The sequence below is a fragment of the Hoplias malabaricus genome, chromosome Y (assembly GCF_029633855.1).
Source record: "Hoplias malabaricus isolate fHopMal1 chromosome Y, fHopMal1.hap1, whole genome shotgun sequence".
NCBI classification, from domain to species: domain Eukaryota; kingdom Metazoa; phylum Chordata; class Actinopteri; order Characiformes; family Erythrinidae; genus Hoplias; species Hoplias malabaricus.
In genome coordinates this window covers 87093285-87112742 of record NC_089820.1, presented here as the reverse complement: position 1 = coordinate 87112742, position 19458 = coordinate 87093285, and the positions used below count along the sequence as shown (strand labels likewise).

Sequence of the window (19458 nt, the reverse complement as noted above, 5' to 3'; positions counted from 1 at the left end):
GTGTGGTCAGTGGAGCTGATAAAATGGACAATGAATGTAGCTACAAGAGGTGTTACATGTAATCAGTCAAATGTCTGAACTGATTTCTTTAATTTTCTAGGTATTCTAATGGCATACTTTCAGAGGATCGTAGCCCCCAGCCTTCAACTCCCACCATGGAGGAAGCTCTGAAGATCATCCACGACTCTGAGCGTCCCCACAGCAGCCTTCAGCCCCCTAGTGGGGAAAATGCCTTCTTTCTGCATAGCCTTGACACCTGTGACCAAGACGCCACTGATTCTAACTCTCACACACAAGACCCTGAAGACAGTCTCTCTAAAGCACGGGCTGACGATGCAGAGCTAAATTCTACATCCACGGAAATAGACACCGGGATTCACGTAAGAACTGAAGACATTCAGGACGGACAGGACGAAGATTCCTCGTTAAAGGACTACTCAGACATGGACCAAGACTATGAGGCACGCTCGTGTCCGTTACCTGAGACAGGTGGTGTTTTCAGCCCCGTGCCAAGCCTGCTGGGAGCACGCTCTCTGGCTACAAGCTCTGCCTCCTCCATTGGCTCTGCTCCTGGAGTACGTATGACCAGCTTTGCAGAACAGAAGTTTCGCAAGCTGCACCATGGCGACGGCCGGAGTGGCGGGAACACTCCAGAGAGCGATGCAGGCGGCACACCCCAGGCAGCGATGCCAAGGTCCGTTACTCCCGACGCCAGAAGTCCTGGTCCGGTCACCTCACCCCGAGACCCCTCCAGTCTGCTGGTGTCAGAGATGGTGCAACTGAAGATGAAGCTGGAGGAGAAGCGGCGAGCCATTGAGGCCCAGAAGAAAAAAGTGGAAGCTGCCTTCACACGTCACCGGCAAAGAATGGGCCGCACGGCCTTCCTCAACGTTGTCCGGCGCAAAGGAATCACTCCGCCACTAGGGGGTGACACCAGCAGTGGCGGTGGTCTTGAAGACAGCAAAAAGAAACACACAGAAGCAACCCTTTTGAAAGCAGAGCAGGGCGACTCCCGATTAGAGAGGTGCAAACCGGACGGGGCCCCACTGAGACTGACCCCGGAGGAAGGAGGAGCTGCGGAGGTGTCCGATTTATCAGAATACACACGCTCCATTGAGCGTCTCAACACATCTCTGAGCTTCCTGCAGACTGAGATGCAGAGGCTGGCACAGCAGCAGGAACGCATCATGCACCTTCGTGAGCAGCAGAGCTGGGTGATCTCCCCACCTCACGGGCAGCCACAAACGCAAACGCAGCCATCACCACGGAGACACCCGCTGCGTAGCAGTAGTGCTGTGGGCCGTGGGTCTGTAGGGTCCCTTTCCCCAAATCTATCCTCAACAGGGTCTCCCAGAGCCACGCAACGTTCGCCTGCGCCTATAAAGCGAAAGTCAGCCTCGTTCCACGCCCGGACACCACGCACCCCGCGACCCAATGAGCTGAAGGTCACACAGTTTAGCCGCATGCTGAATACACCACAGTCTGTAGACAGTCTTCCCAGACTTCGCCGATTCTCCCCGAGCCAAACGCAAACCAGCTCTTTCGCGTACCTGGGACATGACGAGGGGCCTCCAAAGAAAGACCTTACAAAAGAGAAGAAAGCAGAGGCAGAAGCTAAAGATACGCAAGCCAAAGCAAACACGGACGCAGACAAGAAAGCAGCTAACGCAAAAGAAGGAGAGGGAACGAAGGAGGAAAAGACGGATAAGGAACCGAGAGTGTCGGGGCCTCCTCAGGAAGCCAGGCTGGTTAAAGCGAAGACAGTGTCACAGGTTCAGTCCCATGTGGTCACAGGGAGTTCAGCAGCGACTGAGACGGATCCAGTGGAGGATCAGGTCCTGAGTAAGAAGGATCTCATTGAGGTTCCTCTCTCTGTGCTGAAGCCTCTAGATGGAGGAAACGAGACTGAGAGCGGGACGGACGTGCATGAGGTGGATCAGAAGATGTGCTGTGGGTTCTTCTACAGGGTATGGGTCATGGTTTTTATTTCGTTCCATTTCGCTGACCACTGACCTCACCGAAGGACCCATTGTTGTCCAGTTTTGGGAAGTGTATGAAAGGCCAGAAACAATTAGCTGGTGTTTTAATCATTTCTGGATTTTAATCTTGGGTTGTGGCACATTACCCACAAACAGGAGGGAGGTGGGTGGGTGACACACACTCAATGATTCCCTCATTAACAAAGATTTAGAGAAAGCATTAATAGTTCTGTTCACATGAATAGATAGATAAGGGCCTTATATACACTGAGAAAAAAATTCAGTTTTTAGAGGTTGTTCAAATTGTAAAATCTTTCATTGAACAGTTTAGAGCTTTATTTATTCATTTATTTATTTTCAAACTAAGAAACAAACAAGTGAATATTCATGTATGTTTCCTGTCTGAACTAGATGTTGCTGTTCCTTAGCCTTTTTCTGTGTTTAGCCTTTCTCTATGTTTAACCTTGCTATGTGTTTCACCCCTTTGTTCTGTATAGTCCTTGTTTAGCTTTTAGTGTTTAGCTTGGTTTAGTGTTTAGCTTTGTTTAGTGTGTAGCTGTGTTTAGCATTTAGCCTTGTTTATTGTGTAGCTGTGTTTAGCATTTAGCCTTGTTTTGTGTTTAGTGTTTAGCCTTGTTTTGTGTTTAGCCTTGTTTTGTGTTTAGTGTTTAGCTTTGTTTAGTGTGTAGCTGTGTTTAGCATTTAGCCTTGTTTATTGTGTAGCTGTGTTTAGCATTTAGCCTTGTTTTGTGTTTAGTGTTTAGCTTGATTTAGTGTTTAGCTTGATTTGGTGTTTAGCTTGGTTTAGTGTTTAGCTTTGTTTAGTGTGTAGCTGTGTTTAGCATTTAGCCTTGTTTAATGTTTAGTGTTTAGCCTTGTTTTGTGTTTAGTGTTTAGCCTTGTTTTGTGTTTAATGTTTAGCCTTGTTTTGTGTTTAGTGTTTAGCCTTGTTTTGTGTTTAGTGTTTAGCCTTGTTTAGTGTTTAGTGCTTAGCCTTGTTTAGTGTTTAGTGTTTAGCCTTGTTTTGTGTTTAGTGTTTAGCCTTGTTTTGTGTTTAGTGCTTAGCCTTGTTTAGTGTTTAGTGTTTAGCCTTGTTTTGTGTTTAGTGCTTAGCCTTGTTTAGTGTTTAGTGTTTAGCCTTGTTTTGTGTTTAGTGTTTAGCCTTGTTTTGTGTTTAGTGTTTAGCCTTGTTTTGTGTTTAGTGCTTAGCCTTGTTTAGTGTTTAGTGTTTAGCCTTGTTTTGTGTTTAGTGTTTAGCCTTGTTTTGTGTTTAGTGCTTAGCCTTGTTTAGTGTTTAGTGTTTAGCCTTGTTTTGTGTTTAGTGCTTAGCCTTGTTTAGTGTTTAGTGTTTAGCCTTGTTTTGTGTTTAGTGTTTAGCCTTGTTTTGTGTTTAGTGTTTAGCCTTGTTTTGTGTTTAGTGCTTAGCCTTGTTTAGTGTTTAGTGTTTAGCCTTGTTTTGTGTTTAGTGTTTAGCCTTGTTTTGTGTTTAGTGTTTAGCCTTGTTTAGTGTTTAGCCTTGTTTAATGGTTACCTTTTGTTTATTGTTAATAAATCTCTCCTGCATATACCTCCCTTACTCCTTGACCACTCCTACACAGCCCCATTATTACAACATCCTGCGCCGTCTTAAACACAAACGAGTCCTGCTAAGTCTGTAACCACAGCAAGGCTATCATCTGTAGGATGTGAACAGATGTGACAGCGTGGGCTGACCTCCAGCGCTTTAATGAGTGGCTCATCCCCATCAGCTCAGTCTGATCTGCTCTTGCTTTAAAAACTCTTCAGCCTCTTTATAAGTTGTCCTTCTGTGTTTGTCAGGCATTTTATTTTTTAGTAAACAAACGTATACAAACGAGCATCTACTTGGTGTGACCCGAGTCCTTTCATTTTTTATGTTGATATACATTTCTTCAGCTGTTACTTCCATCTTTTTTTAACCTTTAAGCCCCACCAGAATTCTACAACCTACTTCATTAACTTCTTTATACAAAACTGTGTCGTATCCCCAGGAGAGACGGCTGTGGCTGATACAGTGCAGATCCGCTACAGATAACAACACATTTAGTCTGCACTGTGTCTGTCTGTCTGCACTGGGACTGTGTTGTAGTCTGTCTGCACTGGGGCTGTGTTTTAGTCTGTCTGTCTGCACTGGGGCTGTGTTGTAGTCTGTCTGTCTGCACTGGGGCTGTGTTGTAGTCTGTCTGTCTGCACTGGGACTGTGTTGTAGTCTGTCTGCACTGGGGCTGTGTTTTAGTCTGTCTGTCTGCACTGGGGCTGTGTTGTAGTCTGTCTGTCTGCACTGGGACTGTGTTGTAGTCTGTCTGTCTGCACTGGGACTGTGTTGTAGTCTGTCTGTCTGTCTGCACTGGGACTGTGTTGTAGTCTGTCTGCACTGGGGCTGTGTTGTAGTCTGTCTGTCTGCACTGGGGCTGTGTTGTAGTCTGTCTGTCTGCACTGGGACTGTGTTGTAGTCTGTCTGTCTGCACTGGGACTGTGTTTTACAGGCTGTCTGTCTGCACTGGGACTGTGTTTTACAGGCTGTCTGTCTGCACTGGGACTGTGTTTTACAGGCTGTCTGTCTGCACTGGGACTGTGTTTTACAGGCTGTCTGTCTGCACTGGGACTTAGTTGTAGTCTGTCTGTCTGCACTGGGACTGTGTTTTACAGGCTGTCTGTCTGCACTGGGACTTAGTTGTAGTCTGTCTGTCTGCACTGGGACTGTGTTTTACAGGCTGTCTGTCTGCACTGGGACTGTGTTTTACAGTCTGTCTGTCTGTCTGCACTGGGACTGTGTTTTACAGGCTGTCTGTCTGCACTGGGACTTAGTTGTAGTCTGTCTGTCTGCACTGGGACTGTGTTTTACAGGCTGTCTGTCTGTCTGCACTGGGACTGTGTTTTACAGGCTGTCTGTCTGCACTGGGACTGTGTTTTACAGTCTGTCTGTCTGTCTGCACTGGGACTGTGTTTTACAGGCTGTCTGTCTGCACTGGGACTGTGTTGTAGTCCTGAGTACACATCCTTTACTCAGAGAATACGTCTGCTTCATATGTTTGAGTACAATTGTGTGCTTTATTTTCTTCATTAATAAGAAGCTAATGATGATTTGAACTGATTGGAAGCGATGGCAGACGTCAGATCCCAGAATCTTTTGGGAAATGTGTTTCTTTAACCTTTTATCGCATTTATTTTACACACAATGTTGAAAAGTTCACCTGAAGTGAGCAAACGTCCCCACTCCGCGTACAGTTAATGACTGATACTGTGCTGAAGTTTGTGTGTGTATTCACTCGTCTGTGTGTTTAATCGTAGTTAGTTTATTACTATAATTAGAGTCAGGGTGTATGTCTGCAGTCTTTGTACATTTTTGAGTTGGTAACATTTCATCGAGCTTTGTGTCTGTTTCTTTGTGCTCAGGACGATCAGAAAGGTGAGGAAGACATTGCTCAGAAGAAGGCAGCTTTGCTGGAGAAGAGGCTGAGGAGAGAGAAAGAGGCTCAAATGAAAAAACAGCAGCAGGAGCAAGAAATGGAGCAAAAGAAGGAAGTGGCCAGGTTGGAGTTCTGAAAATGTTTATCCCCCATTAAAAAAAATGAAATGGTATTAATGACATTTTTAGATTTAAAATGTGTCTCTTCTGTTGTGTTGTAGCTGAGAAATGAAACAGGTTGTTAACATTGTGAAGTCTCCTCCCTCATGTTTGCTCCTGAATCTCACTAGAAATGCGTTTTCATGAAGTCAGTGGAATCCGTTTCAGATTGAAAGCGGAAGAGGAACGTCAGAAGAAAGAGGAGGAGAAGGAGAGACGAGAATACATCAGACATGAGTACTTGAGGAGGAAGCAGCTGAAACTGATGGAGGATATGGACAGCGTCATCAGGCCCCGCACTCCGAGCGTCAAGCAAAAGAAGCCTCGACCCAAGTCTATGCACAGAGACATGACGGAGTCTCCCAAACCCCCTGCACGAACAAACACAGGTACAAACATGGACTCACACGTTTTACACATCTTCAGTACGAACAAACCAATATAACACAGATCCAGGGTCCTGGAGGTTGTGGGTTCGAGTCCCACTCTGAGTGACTGTGAGGAGTGTGGTGTGTTCTCCCTGTGTCTGTGTGGGTTTCCTCCGGGTGACTGTCTGTGAGGAGTGTGGTGTGTTCTCCCTGTGTCTGCGTGGGTTTCCTCCGGGTGACTGTCTGTGAGGAGTGTGGTGTGTTCTCTCTGTGTCTGCGTGGGTTTCCTCCGGGTGACTGTCTGTGAGGAGTGTGGTGTGTTCTCTCTGTGTCTGCATGGGTTTCCTCCGGGTGACTGTCTGTGAGGAGTGTGGTGTGTTCTCTCTGTGTCTGCGTGGGTTTCCTCCGGGTGACTGTCTGTGAGGAGTGTGGTGTGTTCTCTCTGTGTCTGCGTGGGTTTCCTCCGGGTGATTGTCTGTGAGGAGTGTGGTGTGTTCTCTCTGTGTCTGCGTGGGTTTCCTCCGTGTGACTGTCTGTGAGGAGTGTGGTGTGTTCTCTCTGTGTCTGCGTCTGTTTCCTCCGGGTGCTCCGGTTTCCTCCCATGCTCCAAAAAGAGACTCACCCTGGAGACTCAAAAGTGTGCGTAGGTGTGAGTGTGTGAGTGAATGTGTGTGAGTGTGTGTTGCCCTGTGAAGGACTGGCGCCCCCTCCAGGGTGTATTCCCGCCTTGCGCCCAATGACTCCAGGTAGGCTTTGGACCCACCGCCGCCCTGAACTGGATAAGGGTTACAGATAATGAATGAATGGGACTGGAGCTGTGACTGAGACATTACCTGTTGCTACTCTTTTACATTTTTTATTTCCATGAAAATGACATCGTTTTCTCTCTAGGTTCTCGACCTCGTGGCTTCTCAGTCTCCAGCATATCGCTTGCTTCACTTAACCTCGCTGACAACGAGAGCGTCCAATCAGACAAGAGGACGTCCAGGTGAGTGTAGCGTTGTAGGGTCATAGAAGTATCAAAAGGTACAGCTATAACGACTCGATCCAGTAACACTTTATATTAAAGTCAGCCTCTTAACAGTTTATTAACGATCAGCAAGCAGTTAATTAATGATTAAGAAGCAGTTTATATTCTAAGGTCAGTGTGCCGTATAAAGACTGAGGTCTGAAACTACATATGTAGGACATTGGTAAATAAACAGTTAATAATCTATTTAATCATTCTTAAATACATTAAATAAACACACTAATTTACATAAGTATACGAGCTTAAAACAGACATGTGACTAATAAATACGTCTTGTTTTTATTTACTTATTTCTTAATGGATTTTATTTATTGATTCTGATTCTCCGTTAGCGCTCTGAGATTTCCTTGTTATTATTATTAAGTCATGGTTAATTCCTTGTAATGAACTTAAGAGTTCATTAACCGTTAAGAGACAGACTTTAAACTAAAGTGATTGGTGTGTTTCTGTTGTCTCATGGCTGTGAGTTTAACAGTGAGACACCGCTGGTCAAATACACGACTCAGAGAAGAAACGTAAATGTCATAACGTTGTGCACAAATTCTACTTTCTTCTGAGTTCTATGTGAAATTCAACAAATCTACGAACGTCATTAGACTCCCTCTGTTCTCATTTTTCTAAACTCTTCATTGTTTTCCGTCCTGATGTTTCTCTCCTTATTCCTTTTTTCTCAGTTATCTTTGTGACTAATCTCACAGTCTGTGTCTTTGTGTCTGATGTTTTTCCCTGGTTCTCTAACCCCTCTCCTGCGTGCCGTGACAGACGCAGTAAACTGTCACCAGGCAGTCTGTGTTTCTTTTTGACCTCACCCAAAGGGGCCAAGGCCAGGTCAGTTCCCTCAGATCGGACCAGAACACCTCACCGTCGTCGCTTTACGTAACTGATCAATACTGAAAGAAGATTCTGACTAATCTGTTGTAGCAGTAAATCGACAGCTCTGATTCGTTTAGCTTAGTTCTGATGTAATCATGTGTCATTCTATACGTTTATGCACTGAAATGTCCGTTATTAACCCAGGGCTGTCACGATCACAGAAGCCAAAAACACTCCAAACTGAGACCAAAACGATACTCACGGTTCAACAGAGGATTGTGTACTAGAATTTAAGGCTGAAATGTCATTTTATGAGTGTCCTGAGTTCATGGAGATAACATTCATTTCCGTGCTCGTTCTATTGGGATTTTAATGCTATGTTGTCATCAGCCTAATGCAGTTGTCCATTAACCTCCTATGTAGGGCTTTATTGTACGTAGGGCTTTATTGCGATTTGAAGGTTTCCAGCGGCTTATTCTTTATTATCAACGAATCACTAGTTCATCAGATCTTTAAATTGTAATTTATTACTTTGTTTCAATTAATCGTGACAGCCCTCGTTAATACTTAATGCGGTAAACTGAAGCTGCGCTCCGTATTCAGATCATGCAACTCATAACACACTGCTATGTTTCTGTTACGATCTTAAGGGTGTGTGGATGAAATAGGAGGCCGTTTACTTCCTTGGGTCAGTCAACTTCATTTAGAAATGCTCTTGGGAAACACTCTTCCACAGACACTCGACTCAGACTCGCCTCGCTCACTCACTCCCTCCCTCCCTCAGGATGCTGCCTCCGTAGACATCACTGTCATTTGGGACACAGCCGTTGTCTGTCGTTCTGAAGCAGTTTCCGTCACCACTCAAATGCAGAGTTAATGTGGTCTCGTGCTGTTTTTATCGGTTCGGAAAGTGCACATCAACACACACCAGGTCATAAAAACGAATACAGACGTGTGTGAATACAGCACCCCTTCAATCGTAACAGTTCATAGGTCACCTTCGGTGGATCATCTGCTTCCAGATTTCATATGAAGTCCTTCATCATTTGTTTAAAATTCTTTATTTTGCAGCAGCAGATCTGTGATGTGTTCATCTGCTAACCTTCGCTTGCTGTTCCATATTAACCATGTACTAGTTTTTGGTTGAACACTTATGAGTGCTCTTATTTAGTCCTAGTGTTTACACTGCTCCTCTTTGGCTGCGCTTGACTGTGCTGGATTTGAGTTGCCTTTATTTTTAAAAAAAAAACGTGCCTCAACAACTCAGTGCTTTTATCATCCTCCTAAATCCATCTGTGCAGTATTTAAGAGTGTGTGTGTGTGTGTGTGTGTGTGCCTCCACAGGCCAGAATCAGCAGAAGGTCACTTGTCTCCGTGTCAGTCAGTAAGTAGGAATGGGGAGAACTGGGAGAACGAGTCGACATCATCAGCAGCATCTAACACAGAATACACAGGTACACAAATGTGTCTTCCACATTTAACAGTGAACACACACACACTAGTGCACTAGGGGCTGTGAACACACACCCAGAGCAGGGGGAAGTTATCCCCGGTGCCAGGGAGCAGTTGTGGGTTCAGTGCCTTGCTCAAGGGCCCCTCAGCTGTGGATTGAGGAGGAGGACAGTGCTGTTCCTTCACTCTCACCGCCCCCAGTTTTCCTGCTGCTCGTGGGAATAGAACCAACAACCTTTCAGCCCTCAGCCCTCTGCTTTAAACATTAGATCACTGCTTCATTCCGTTCAAAGCAATATTTCACTCTGATGCATGAAGGCAACTGTATGATTTTAAATATAGTTTAAACACTAGAGGAGATTGTAAAAGAGTAAAAAGTATTTATTATTTATTATAGTTTTCAGAGCACTGATGATCTCTTCCGTGTTTCTTAAACAGGCCCAAAGCTTTACAAGGAGCCCAGTGCCAAGTCTAACAAGTACATCATCCAGAACGCTCTGGCCCACTGCTGCCTGGCAGGGAAGGTCAACGAGGGCCAGAAGAACAAGATACTGGAGGTCAGGACAGATCGTCATAATCAGTGCTGTAGAAAGATGTTCCATCTCTCAGCTCCACTGTCCACACAGGAGCACTCTGTAGTTCTACACTTACACACTGTAGTCCAGCTGTTGCTCTGCATACTTCTTTATTCCCATTTCACCGTGCTCTTGGTCGGAGTGGATCTGAATGATACGTGTTATACTTCATTAGTCCTTTATAATAATAATAATATTAATAATAATAAAAACAGTTAATGTCACATCGATCTGATGCAGATTTGCTCTCCCTAGTTCCTTCAGAAAGATCTGAATGTTCCCTTCTCTTCCAGGAAATGGAGAAGACGGACTCGAACAGCTTCCTGATCCTGTTCCGGGATTCGGGTTGCCAGTTCCGTGCGCTTTACACATATTTCCCAGAGACGGAGGAGATCAGCAAGCTGACGGGAATCGGCCCCAAAACAATCACGACCAAGATGATTGAGAACTTGTACAAATACAGCTCAGACAAGAAGCAGTTCTGCCGCATCCCTGCCAAGACCATGTCTGCTAGCATAGACGCCATCACCATCTTCAGCCACCTCTGGCATTACAAGAAACAGAGTACGCCCAAAAAACTGCTCAAATGAGCCCCAGCAAGGAGCAAGCAAACACTCACTGGAGGAGCCAGGCAGGGTTTCAGACACTTGGATGTCATCGTTATTTAGCTCGCTGCTTCAAGAGTGACAGCAACGGCCGGATCATGATCGAATTCCGCTGTTACGCACAGGTTGAATGTCGAGATCAAAGGATGGATAGGAATTCCACGTCATGTGGCAAACCCCACATCAGTTTTAGCTTGTAGCACACATTGTATAGTTTGACCACGTGTGTGTGTGTGTGTATGGGTGTGTGTGTGTGTGTATGGGTGTGTGTGGGTGTGTATGTGTCTGTGCGCCAAATCTAAAGGTTCTAGCATTTGTTTGTGAGAGCCCCAAAGTGTCATAATTATTTAAACTTTTTATTTTAAACATATTCCACTTTAAACTTTCGTGGCCTTACGCTTGAATTGTTTAAAACATATTTCCTTCTTCATGCTCAACACTACACTCTTGATTTTTCTGAACAAGCCAATGACTTATTTAGGGCTAAATGAAGTGCACGTTTGCATTTGTGGAAGAACCACATTATTTTAAACATGGGGCCACGTTCACATCAAACACTTTTTTAAAATATTCTGATGTTTCCTCTCCATGTGCTGCTCTCCAGTTGGTTTGAGCTGGAAACATGAGCTGGAAATGTGTTTACAAAGCCCTAGTGTCATTAAAAAGGTAAAAAAACACATGGTCTGGGTCCAGTAGGCTAGGCTTTCTCTCTCTGCTCACAGCAGAGAAACAGCATCTGGAGGAGCAGAGAGAAAACTAAACATGTAAAATCATGAAAAGAGATGAGGACATTGCTTTATTCCTGCTCCATAGGTGGGTGATATCGACTTGTTTTTGTGGGTTCAGGGTAAACACAGAGCAAAAGTGCAATAAACACTTACAGAACACACACCGCTCCACTTTAAAAGATACAGTCGCTTCTTACTCACACACACTGCTCCACCTTAAAAGATACAGTCGCTTCTTACTCACACACACTGCTCCACCTTAAAAGATAGTCGCTTCTTACTCACACACACTGCTCCACCTTAAAAGATACAGTCGCTTCTTACTCACACACACTGCTCCACCTTAAAAGATACAGTCGCTTCTTACTCACACACACTGCTCCACCTTAAAAGATACAGTCGCTTCTTACTCACACACACCACTCCACCTTAAAAGATACAGTCGCTTCTTACTCACACACACCACTCCACCTTAAAAGATACAGTCGCTTCTTACTCACACACACCACTCCACCTTAAAAGATACAGTCGCTTCTTACTCACACGCACCGCTCCACCTTAAAAGATAGTCGCTTCTTACTCACACACACTGCTCCACCTTAAAAGATACAGTCGCTTCTTACTCACACGCACCGCTCCACCTTAAAAGATACAGTCGCTTCTTACTCACACGCATCGCTCCACCTTAAAAGATACAGTCGCTTCTTACTCACACACACCGCTCCACCTTAAAAGATACAGTCGCTTCTTACTCACACGCACCGCTCCACCTTAAAAGATACAGTCGCTTCTTACTCACACACACCGCTCCACCTTAAAAGATACAGTCGCTTCTTACTCACACGCACCGCTCCACCTTAAAAGATACAGTCGCTTCTTACTCACACGCACCGCTCCACCTTAAAAGATACAGTCGCTTCTTACTCACACGCACCGCTCCACCTTAAAAGATACAGTCGCTTCTTACTCACACGCACCGCTCCACCTTAAAAGATACAGTCGCTTCTTACTCACACGCACCGCTCCACCTTAAAAGATACAGTCACTTCTTACTCACACGCACCGCTCCACCTTAAAAGATACAGTCGCTTCTTACTCACACGCATCGCTCCACCTTAAAAGATACAGTCGCTTCTTACTCACACACACCGCTCCACCTTAAAAGATACAGTCGCTTCTTACTCACACGCACCGCTCCACCTTAAAAGATACAGTCGCTTCTTACTCACACGCACCGCTCCACCTTAAAAGATACAGTCGCTTCTTACTCACACACATCGCTCCACCTTAAAAGATAGTCGCTTCTTACTCACACACACCGCTCCACCTTAAAAGATACAGTCGCTTCTTACTCACACGCATCGCTCCACATTAAAAGATAGTCGCTTCTTACTCACACACACCGCTCCACCTTAAAAGATACAGTCGCTTCTTACTCACACACATCGCTCCACCTTAAAAGATAGTCGCTTCTTACTCACACACACCGCTCCACCTTAAAAGATACAGTCGCTTCTTACTCACACACATCGCTCCACCTTAAAAGATACAGTCGCTTCTTACTCACACACATCGCTCCACCTTAAAAGATAGTCGCTTCTTACTCACACACACCGCTCCACCTTAAAAGATACAGTCGCTTCTTACTCACACGCACCTCTCGACCTTAAAAGATAGTCGCTTCTTACTCACACACACTGCTCCACCTTAAAAGATACAGTCGCTTCTTACTCACACACACTGCTCCACCTTAAAAGATACAGTCGCTTCTTACTCACACGCACCTCTCCACCTTAAAAGATACAGTCGCTTCTTACTCACACACACTGCTCCACCTTAAAAGATACAGTCGCTTCTTACTCACACACACCGCTCCACCTTAAAAGATAGTCGCTTCTTACTCACACAGACCTCTCAACCTTAAAAGATACAGTCGCTTCTTACTCACACACACTGCTCCACCTTAAAAGATACAGTCGCTTCTTACTCACACGCACCGCTCCACCTTAAAAAACGCAGCACTTCTGAACATGAACAAACCAGAGAGAACCACAGTTCCCCAGAATCGCTGATGTTGCCTTTAAACCTAATCTTGGACTAATTTACAAGTTTAAAAATCCTATGAGGTCAAGGCTGAGCAACCAACACCTTAAAGTTTACAGACAGTAATAAATGTATTTGCATTACAACAACACTATTGCTCTTTATTTCTTAGCTCAGATCTCTCTCCGTTAATGGGTCATTGAGGTGTGTGAGCCACCAGTACCCAGAGTTTTTTTTGTCTGAACAGAGTTGGAGTATGGTATCATTCATTTTATGTTTTATTGAACATTTAATTAAAGTCATTAAGAACAAGTGGCATTTACAGTGGCAGCAGACACCACGTGAGGGGAAAGGAAATATATCTAAATACGAGTGTGTGTGGGTGCACATCAAATATCAACAGCACTGTCAATTAATGGCATAAGTGTTCATCACAAACTGATTAGAAAACATCAGTGGCATTCAAACTGACACCAAACATTCATTCATTCATTGTCTGTAAGTCTTTATCCAGTTGAGTGTCGCGGGGGGTCCGATGTTTACAGACAATCAATGAATGAATGTTATAGGGAACATTCAAAGTCTAATCTGGGTTTTAAGAGTCGTATTAATGATGTGTCTTTTTGTCTTACTCTGATTTATTTATATTTTGATAAATGTCTTTAAATTGTTCTGAAAATGATGCATATAACAAATGAGCAGGGTGTGTGTGTGTGTGTGTGTGTGTGTGTGTGTGTATAATAGCCATCATGTACTGAATGCAGAAATCCATTGGCTTCTACATGTCGTTGTATGGCCTTTTGTCAATGAAATGAACACGGACGTAAACGTTTTCGCTGCTGGACTGTAACACTACGTCATTCACACAGACCACACCGTGATGTTTGAGGTGTTAATGTTTATGTAAAGAGAGTGTGTAAAACATACAGATAAACATCTTCTAGAAACACGCCTCGGCTCAGCTGCCGTCTGGACTAGTTTACATCGGCAAGTTAGTATTACACCCAGAACGTATAATAACTGAACATGATATTACGATGCTTCCGTATAGTTGCTGATGCTGAGTAACCTGCTTTATTCGTTTAAATAGAAATGACATTTCCAGGAGCTGTTGCATTTTTACAGGCTTTGTGTCTGATAACGTTTTTTTTTCTTCAGGTTCAAAAGCTTAAAGATGTTTTTATTTTTATTAGCTGAAGAAAATCATCCATTTATTAAAAGCTGTACATATATAGTTTTACATGTTAAGCCTATTTTTAAAGCCATTGAATATTAATGATATTTTTCATATAAACAAGGAAATGCTTTCCACTTGCGAAGTGTTATTGGTAAATGTTGCCTGTGTTGGCCGTGGACGATGCTGCAGTGCATTGAGAGCATTGTGTTGAATCCCTGAACCTTTTCTCTTCAGTTCAGTTCACATTTCCTCTCCTGTTGTCTGTGTGTTTATTATTGACTATGTGCTGTTTGTCGAGTCTTATCTGAACATCTGTTAACCTTCACAAATACAGATTTTCATCCAAGCGCAACTTTGGTGTTGGTATTATTATTATTATTATTATTATTATGTGGCACGGTGGAGCAGCAGTGTCTCTGTCACAGCTCCAGGGTCCTGGAGGTTGTGGGTTCGAGTCCCACTCCAGGTGACTGTCTGTGAGGAGTGTGGTGTGTTCTCCCTGTGTCTGCGTGGGTTTCCTCCGGGTGACTGTCTGTGAGGAGTGTGGTGTGTTCTCCCTGTGTCTGCGTGGGTTTCCTCTGGGTGACTGTCTGTGAGGAGTGTGGTGTGTTCTCCCTGTGTCTGCGTGGGTTTCCTCCGGGTGACTGTCTGTGAGGAGTGTGGTGTGTTCTCCCTGTGTCTGCGTGGGTTTCCTCTGGGTGACTGTCTGTGAGGAGTGTGGTGTGTTCTCCCTGTGTCTGCGTGGGTTTCCTCCGGGTGACTGTCTGTGAGGAGTGTGGTGTGTTCTCCCTGTGTCTGCATGGGTTTCCTCCGGGTGACTGTCTGTGAGGAGTGTGGTGTGTTCTCCCTGTGTCTGCGTGGGTTTCCTCCGGGTGACTGTCTGTGAGGAGTGTGGTGTGTTCTCCCTGTGTCTGCGTGGGTTTCTTCCAGGTGACTGTCTGTGAGGAGTGTGGTGTGTTCTCCCTGTGTCTGCGTGGGTTTCCTCTGGGTGACTGTCTGTGAGGAGTGTGGTGTGTTCTCCCTGTGTCTGCGTGGGTTTCTTCCAGGTGACTGTCTGTGAGGAGTGTGGTGTGTTCTCCCTGTGTCTGCGTGGGTTTCTTCCAGGTGACTGTCTGTGAGGAGTGTGGTGTGTTCTCCCTGTGTCTGCGTGGGTTTCCTCCGGGTGACTGTCTGTGAGGAGTGTGGTGTGTTCTCTCTGTGTCTGCGTGGGTTTCCTCCGGGTGACTGTCTGTGAGGAGTGTGGTGTGTTCTCCCTGTGTCTGCGTGGGTTTCCTCCTGGTGACTGTCTGTGAGGAGTGTGGTGTTTTCTCCCTGTGTCTGCGTGGGTTTCTTCCAGGTGACTGTCTGTGAGGAGTGTGGTGTGTTCTCCCTGTGTCTGCGTGGGTTTCTTCCAGGTGACTGTGAGGAGTGTGGTGTGTTCTCCCTGTGTCTGCGTGGGTTTCCTCTGGGTGACTGTCTGTGAGGAGTGTGGTGTGTTCTCCCTTTGTCTGCGTGGGTTTCCTCCGGGTGACTGTCTGTGAGGAGTGTGGTGTGTTCTCCCTGTGTCTGCGTTGGTTTCCTCCGGGTGACTGTCTGTGAGGAGTGTGGTGTGTTCTCTCTGTGTCTGCGTGGGTTTCCTCCGGGTGACTGTCTGTGAGGAGTGTGGTGTGTTCTCTCTGTGTCTGCGTGGGTTTCCTCCGGGTGACTGTCTGTGAGGAGTGTGGTGTGTTCTCTCTGTGTCTGCGTGGGTTTCCTCTGGGTGACTGTCTGTGAGGAGTGTGGTGTGTTCTCCCTGTGTCTGCGTGGGTTTCCTCCGGGTGACTGTCTGTGAGGAGTGTGGTGTGTTCTCCCTGTGTCTGCGTGTGTTTCTTCCGGGTGACTGTCTGTGAGGAGTGTGGTGTGTTCTCTCTGTGTCTGCGTGGGTTTCCTCCGGGTGACTGTCTGTGAGGAGTGTGGTGTGTTCTCCCTGTGTCTGCGTGGGTTTCCTCCGGGTGACTGTCTGTGAGGAGGGTGGTGTGTTCTCCCCGTGTCTGCGTGGGTTTCCTCTGGGTGACTGTCTGTGAGGAGTGTGGTGTGTTCTCCCTGTGTCTGCGTGGGTTTCCTCTGGGTGACTGTCTGTGAGGAGTGTGGTGTGTTCTCCCTGTGTCTGCGTGGGTTTCCTCCGGGTGACTGTCTGTGAGGAGTGTGGTGTGTTCTCCCTGTGTCTGCGTGGGTTTCCTCTGGGTGACTGTCTGTGAGGAGTGTGGTGTGTTCTCCCTGTGTCTGCGTGGGTTTCCTCCGGGTGACTGTCTGTGAGGAGTGTGGTGTGTTCTCCCTGTGTCTGCATGGGTTTCCTCCGGGTGACTGTCTGTGAGGAGTGTGGTGTGTTCTCCCTGTGTCTGCGTGGGTTTCCTCCGGGTGACTGTCTGTGAGGAGTGTGGTGTGTTCTCCCTGTGTCTGCGTGGGTTTCTTCCAGGTGACTGTCTGTGAGGAGTGTGGTGTGTTCTCCCTGTGTCTGCGTGGGTTTCCTCTGGGTGACTGTCTGTGAGGAGTGTGGTGTGTTCTCCCTGTGTCTGCGTGGGTTTCTTCCAGGTGACTGTCTGTGAGGAGTGTGGTGTGTTCTCCCTGTGTCTGCGTGGGTTTCTTCCAGGTGACTGTCTGTGAGGAGTGTGGTGTGTTCTCCCTGTGTCTGCGTGGGTTTCCTCCGGGTGACTGTCTGTGAGGAGTGTGGTGTGTTCTCTCTGTGTCTGCGTGGGTTTCCTCCGGGTGACTGTCTGTGAGGAGTGTGGTGTGTTCTCCCTGTGTCTGCGTGGGTTTCCTCCTGGTGACTGTCTGTGAGGAGTGTGGTGTTTTCTCCCTGTGTCTGCGTGGGTTTCTTCCAGGTGACTGTCTGTGAGGAGTGTGGTGTGTTCTCCCTGTGTCTGCGTGGGTTTCTTCCAGGTGACTGTCTGTGAGGAGTGTGGTGTGTTCTCCCTGTGTCTGCGTGGGTTTCCTCTGGGTGACTGTCTGTGAGGAGTGTGGTGTGTTCTCCCTGTGTCTGCGTGGGTTTCCTCCGGGTGACTGTCTGTGAGGAGTGTGGTGTGTTCTCCCTGTGTCTGCGTTGGTTTCCTCCGGGTGACTGTCTGTGAGGAGTGTGGTGTGTTCTCTCTGTGTCTGCGTGGGTTTCCTCCGGGTGACTGTCTGTGAGGAGTGTGGTGTGTTCTCTCTGTGTCTGCGTGGGTTTCCTCTGGGTGACTGTCTGTGAGGAGTGTGGTGTGTTCTCCCTGTGTCTGCGTGGGTTTCCTCCGGGTGACTGTCTGTGAGGAGTGTGGTGTGTTCTCCCTGTGTCTGCGTGTGTTTCTTCCGGGTGACTGTCTGTGAGGAGTGTGGTGTGTTCTCTCTGTGTCTGCGTGGGTTTCCTCCGGGTGACTGTCTGTGAGGAGTGTGGTGTGTTCTCCCTGTGTCTGCGTGGGTTTCCTCCGGGTGACTGTCTGTGAGGAGGGTGGTGTGTTCTCCCCGTGTCTGCGTGGGTTTCCTCTGGGTGACTGTCTGTGAGGAGGGTGGTGTGTTCCCACACTCCAAAAACACACGTTGGTAGGTGGATTGGAGACTCAAAAGTGTCCGTAGGTGTGACTGTGTCACCCTGTGAAGGACTGGCGCCCCCTCCAGGGTGTGTTCTTTGTGCCCAGTGATTCCATGTAGACTCTGGACCCTCTGCCACCATGAACTGGATAAGTGTTACAATGAATTAATAAATTATTACACAATGAGTAATGCCTGAATAATTGTATTCACATGCATAGTTTTTTTTCTAGTCTTCCTCTTAGTTTTATCCCAGATATTTGTCCACTAACTCAGCCCAATCTTTTTAAGACATCAACAATGTACAAATTACAAATTGTTCAGTCAGATTGTGTCTGATTCATGTTTTAATACATTTATCTCATTGGATGTGTGGCTTCTGCATAGCAACGGATTGTTGGCCATATTTTTCCCATAGGAATGAAAGGGGGGCAAGCCTCTGATGCCCCAATGATACACAATCACTAGTTTAAACCAACCAACCACATGAGGCTCCACAGCTACCATTCTAGCCACCACCTGAGAACATAGCAACGCCTTGGCAGCTATAGAAACCACTTGTTAAGCCTTAGCAACCAAAATGAATTCCTGTGCAACCGCCCAAACAGCCACCCTAACAACCACCAGGGATACCTTAGCAGCCACCTAAGACACATTAGCTTACTACTTTACATACTTTTAACATGTCACTGTATTTGATAGTTGATCACAGTATGTTTAATTTTGGGTCTTTACCATTTCAGATGAAAGTGGGTGGGACTTTTGTGGCTGCAGTCAATCACAGCGGCACTGGATAAAAATATTTCATGTCAGAACATCCCAGGCCTCTTTTAAACCAGTTTGTTTTTTTCGTGTTCAATCCTCAGTCACCAGTCTTCCTCCAGAAAGGTCATATGGTTACTGTAGGGGCACTAGGAACATCTAAATCACTATATCACCCCCTGGGTGGAGATCAGAGGTTCGAGGTTGTTAGTAACCCCCTCTGTGCTGGGTTTCTTTAAAAATCTTTCTTTTAGGAACTCTGAAGGCCACTGGCCTTGGGTCAGCTTTCTCACCTCAGATTTCAAGGAATCCTCTTTTGTGGAAAATGAGTTGGACCCTGGTGATCTGTCCAGTCTGTTTCTATGGTAACAGTGGGCTGAGTTTTTGGCTAAAACCTTCAATGTGTTTAAAATCAGCCAGAAATCAGAGGAATCTCTACAGAACTGTTGGAGAGCGCTTTATCGGGAAATCGGGGCTAGTTTTATTCACTGCAAATAAAAATGTATCAAATTTGGGTGACGACAAACTGACATCTGGTTCCATTCACCACCACGTGTCTCATCTTTAGGGGAAAATGTGTTAGTCACTGAGTTTTCGTGATAAACGTGGCCTTAAATGTGTTTAACAAATATTCCAAAGAACATCAGAAAAAATCTGGCACTTGTTTAAGGTTATGACTTTTGTCTGGACTCACGTCCCCAAATTGTTATTCTTTTCTCGATATAAGCTCAGGACCAATGAAAAAATCTCTAGGAACTTTATTGGAGATAACAACTTTTATTGAGAGATTCACAAGTGTAAATCCCTATAGCAGTGATTGG

The 19458-nt window shown here is 46.0% G+C and overlaps 1 protein-coding gene across 2 annotated transcripts in view; it reads left to right on the top strand.

The window, feature by feature from the left end:
* The window catches only part of LOC136677926 (calmodulin-regulated spectrin-associated protein 2-like), a 63994-nt gene extending 52551 nt beyond the window's left edge, over window positions 1–11443 (top strand). The window contains exons 12-19 of one of the 2 annotated variants that reach the window (XM_066655642.1): window positions 101–1967; window positions 5394–5530; window positions 5734–5954; window positions 6825–6921; window positions 7726–7791; window positions 9121–9230; window positions 9667–9785; window positions 10097–11443. In XM_066655642.1, the coding sequence (XP_066511739.1) occupies window positions 101–1967; window positions 5394–5530; window positions 5734–5954; window positions 6825–6921; window positions 7726–7791; window positions 9121–9230; window positions 9667–9785; window positions 10097–10393 (2914 nt within the window). In that variant the 3' untranslated portion in view covers window positions 10394–11443. The remainder of the gene's footprint in view (window positions 1–100; window positions 1968–5393; window positions 5531–5733; window positions 5955–6824; window positions 6922–7725; window positions 7792–9120; window positions 9231–9666; window positions 9786–10096) is intronic. The other variant, XM_066655643.1, reaches the window with a different exon arrangement.
* Window positions 11444–19458: the final 8015 nt, after the last annotated feature.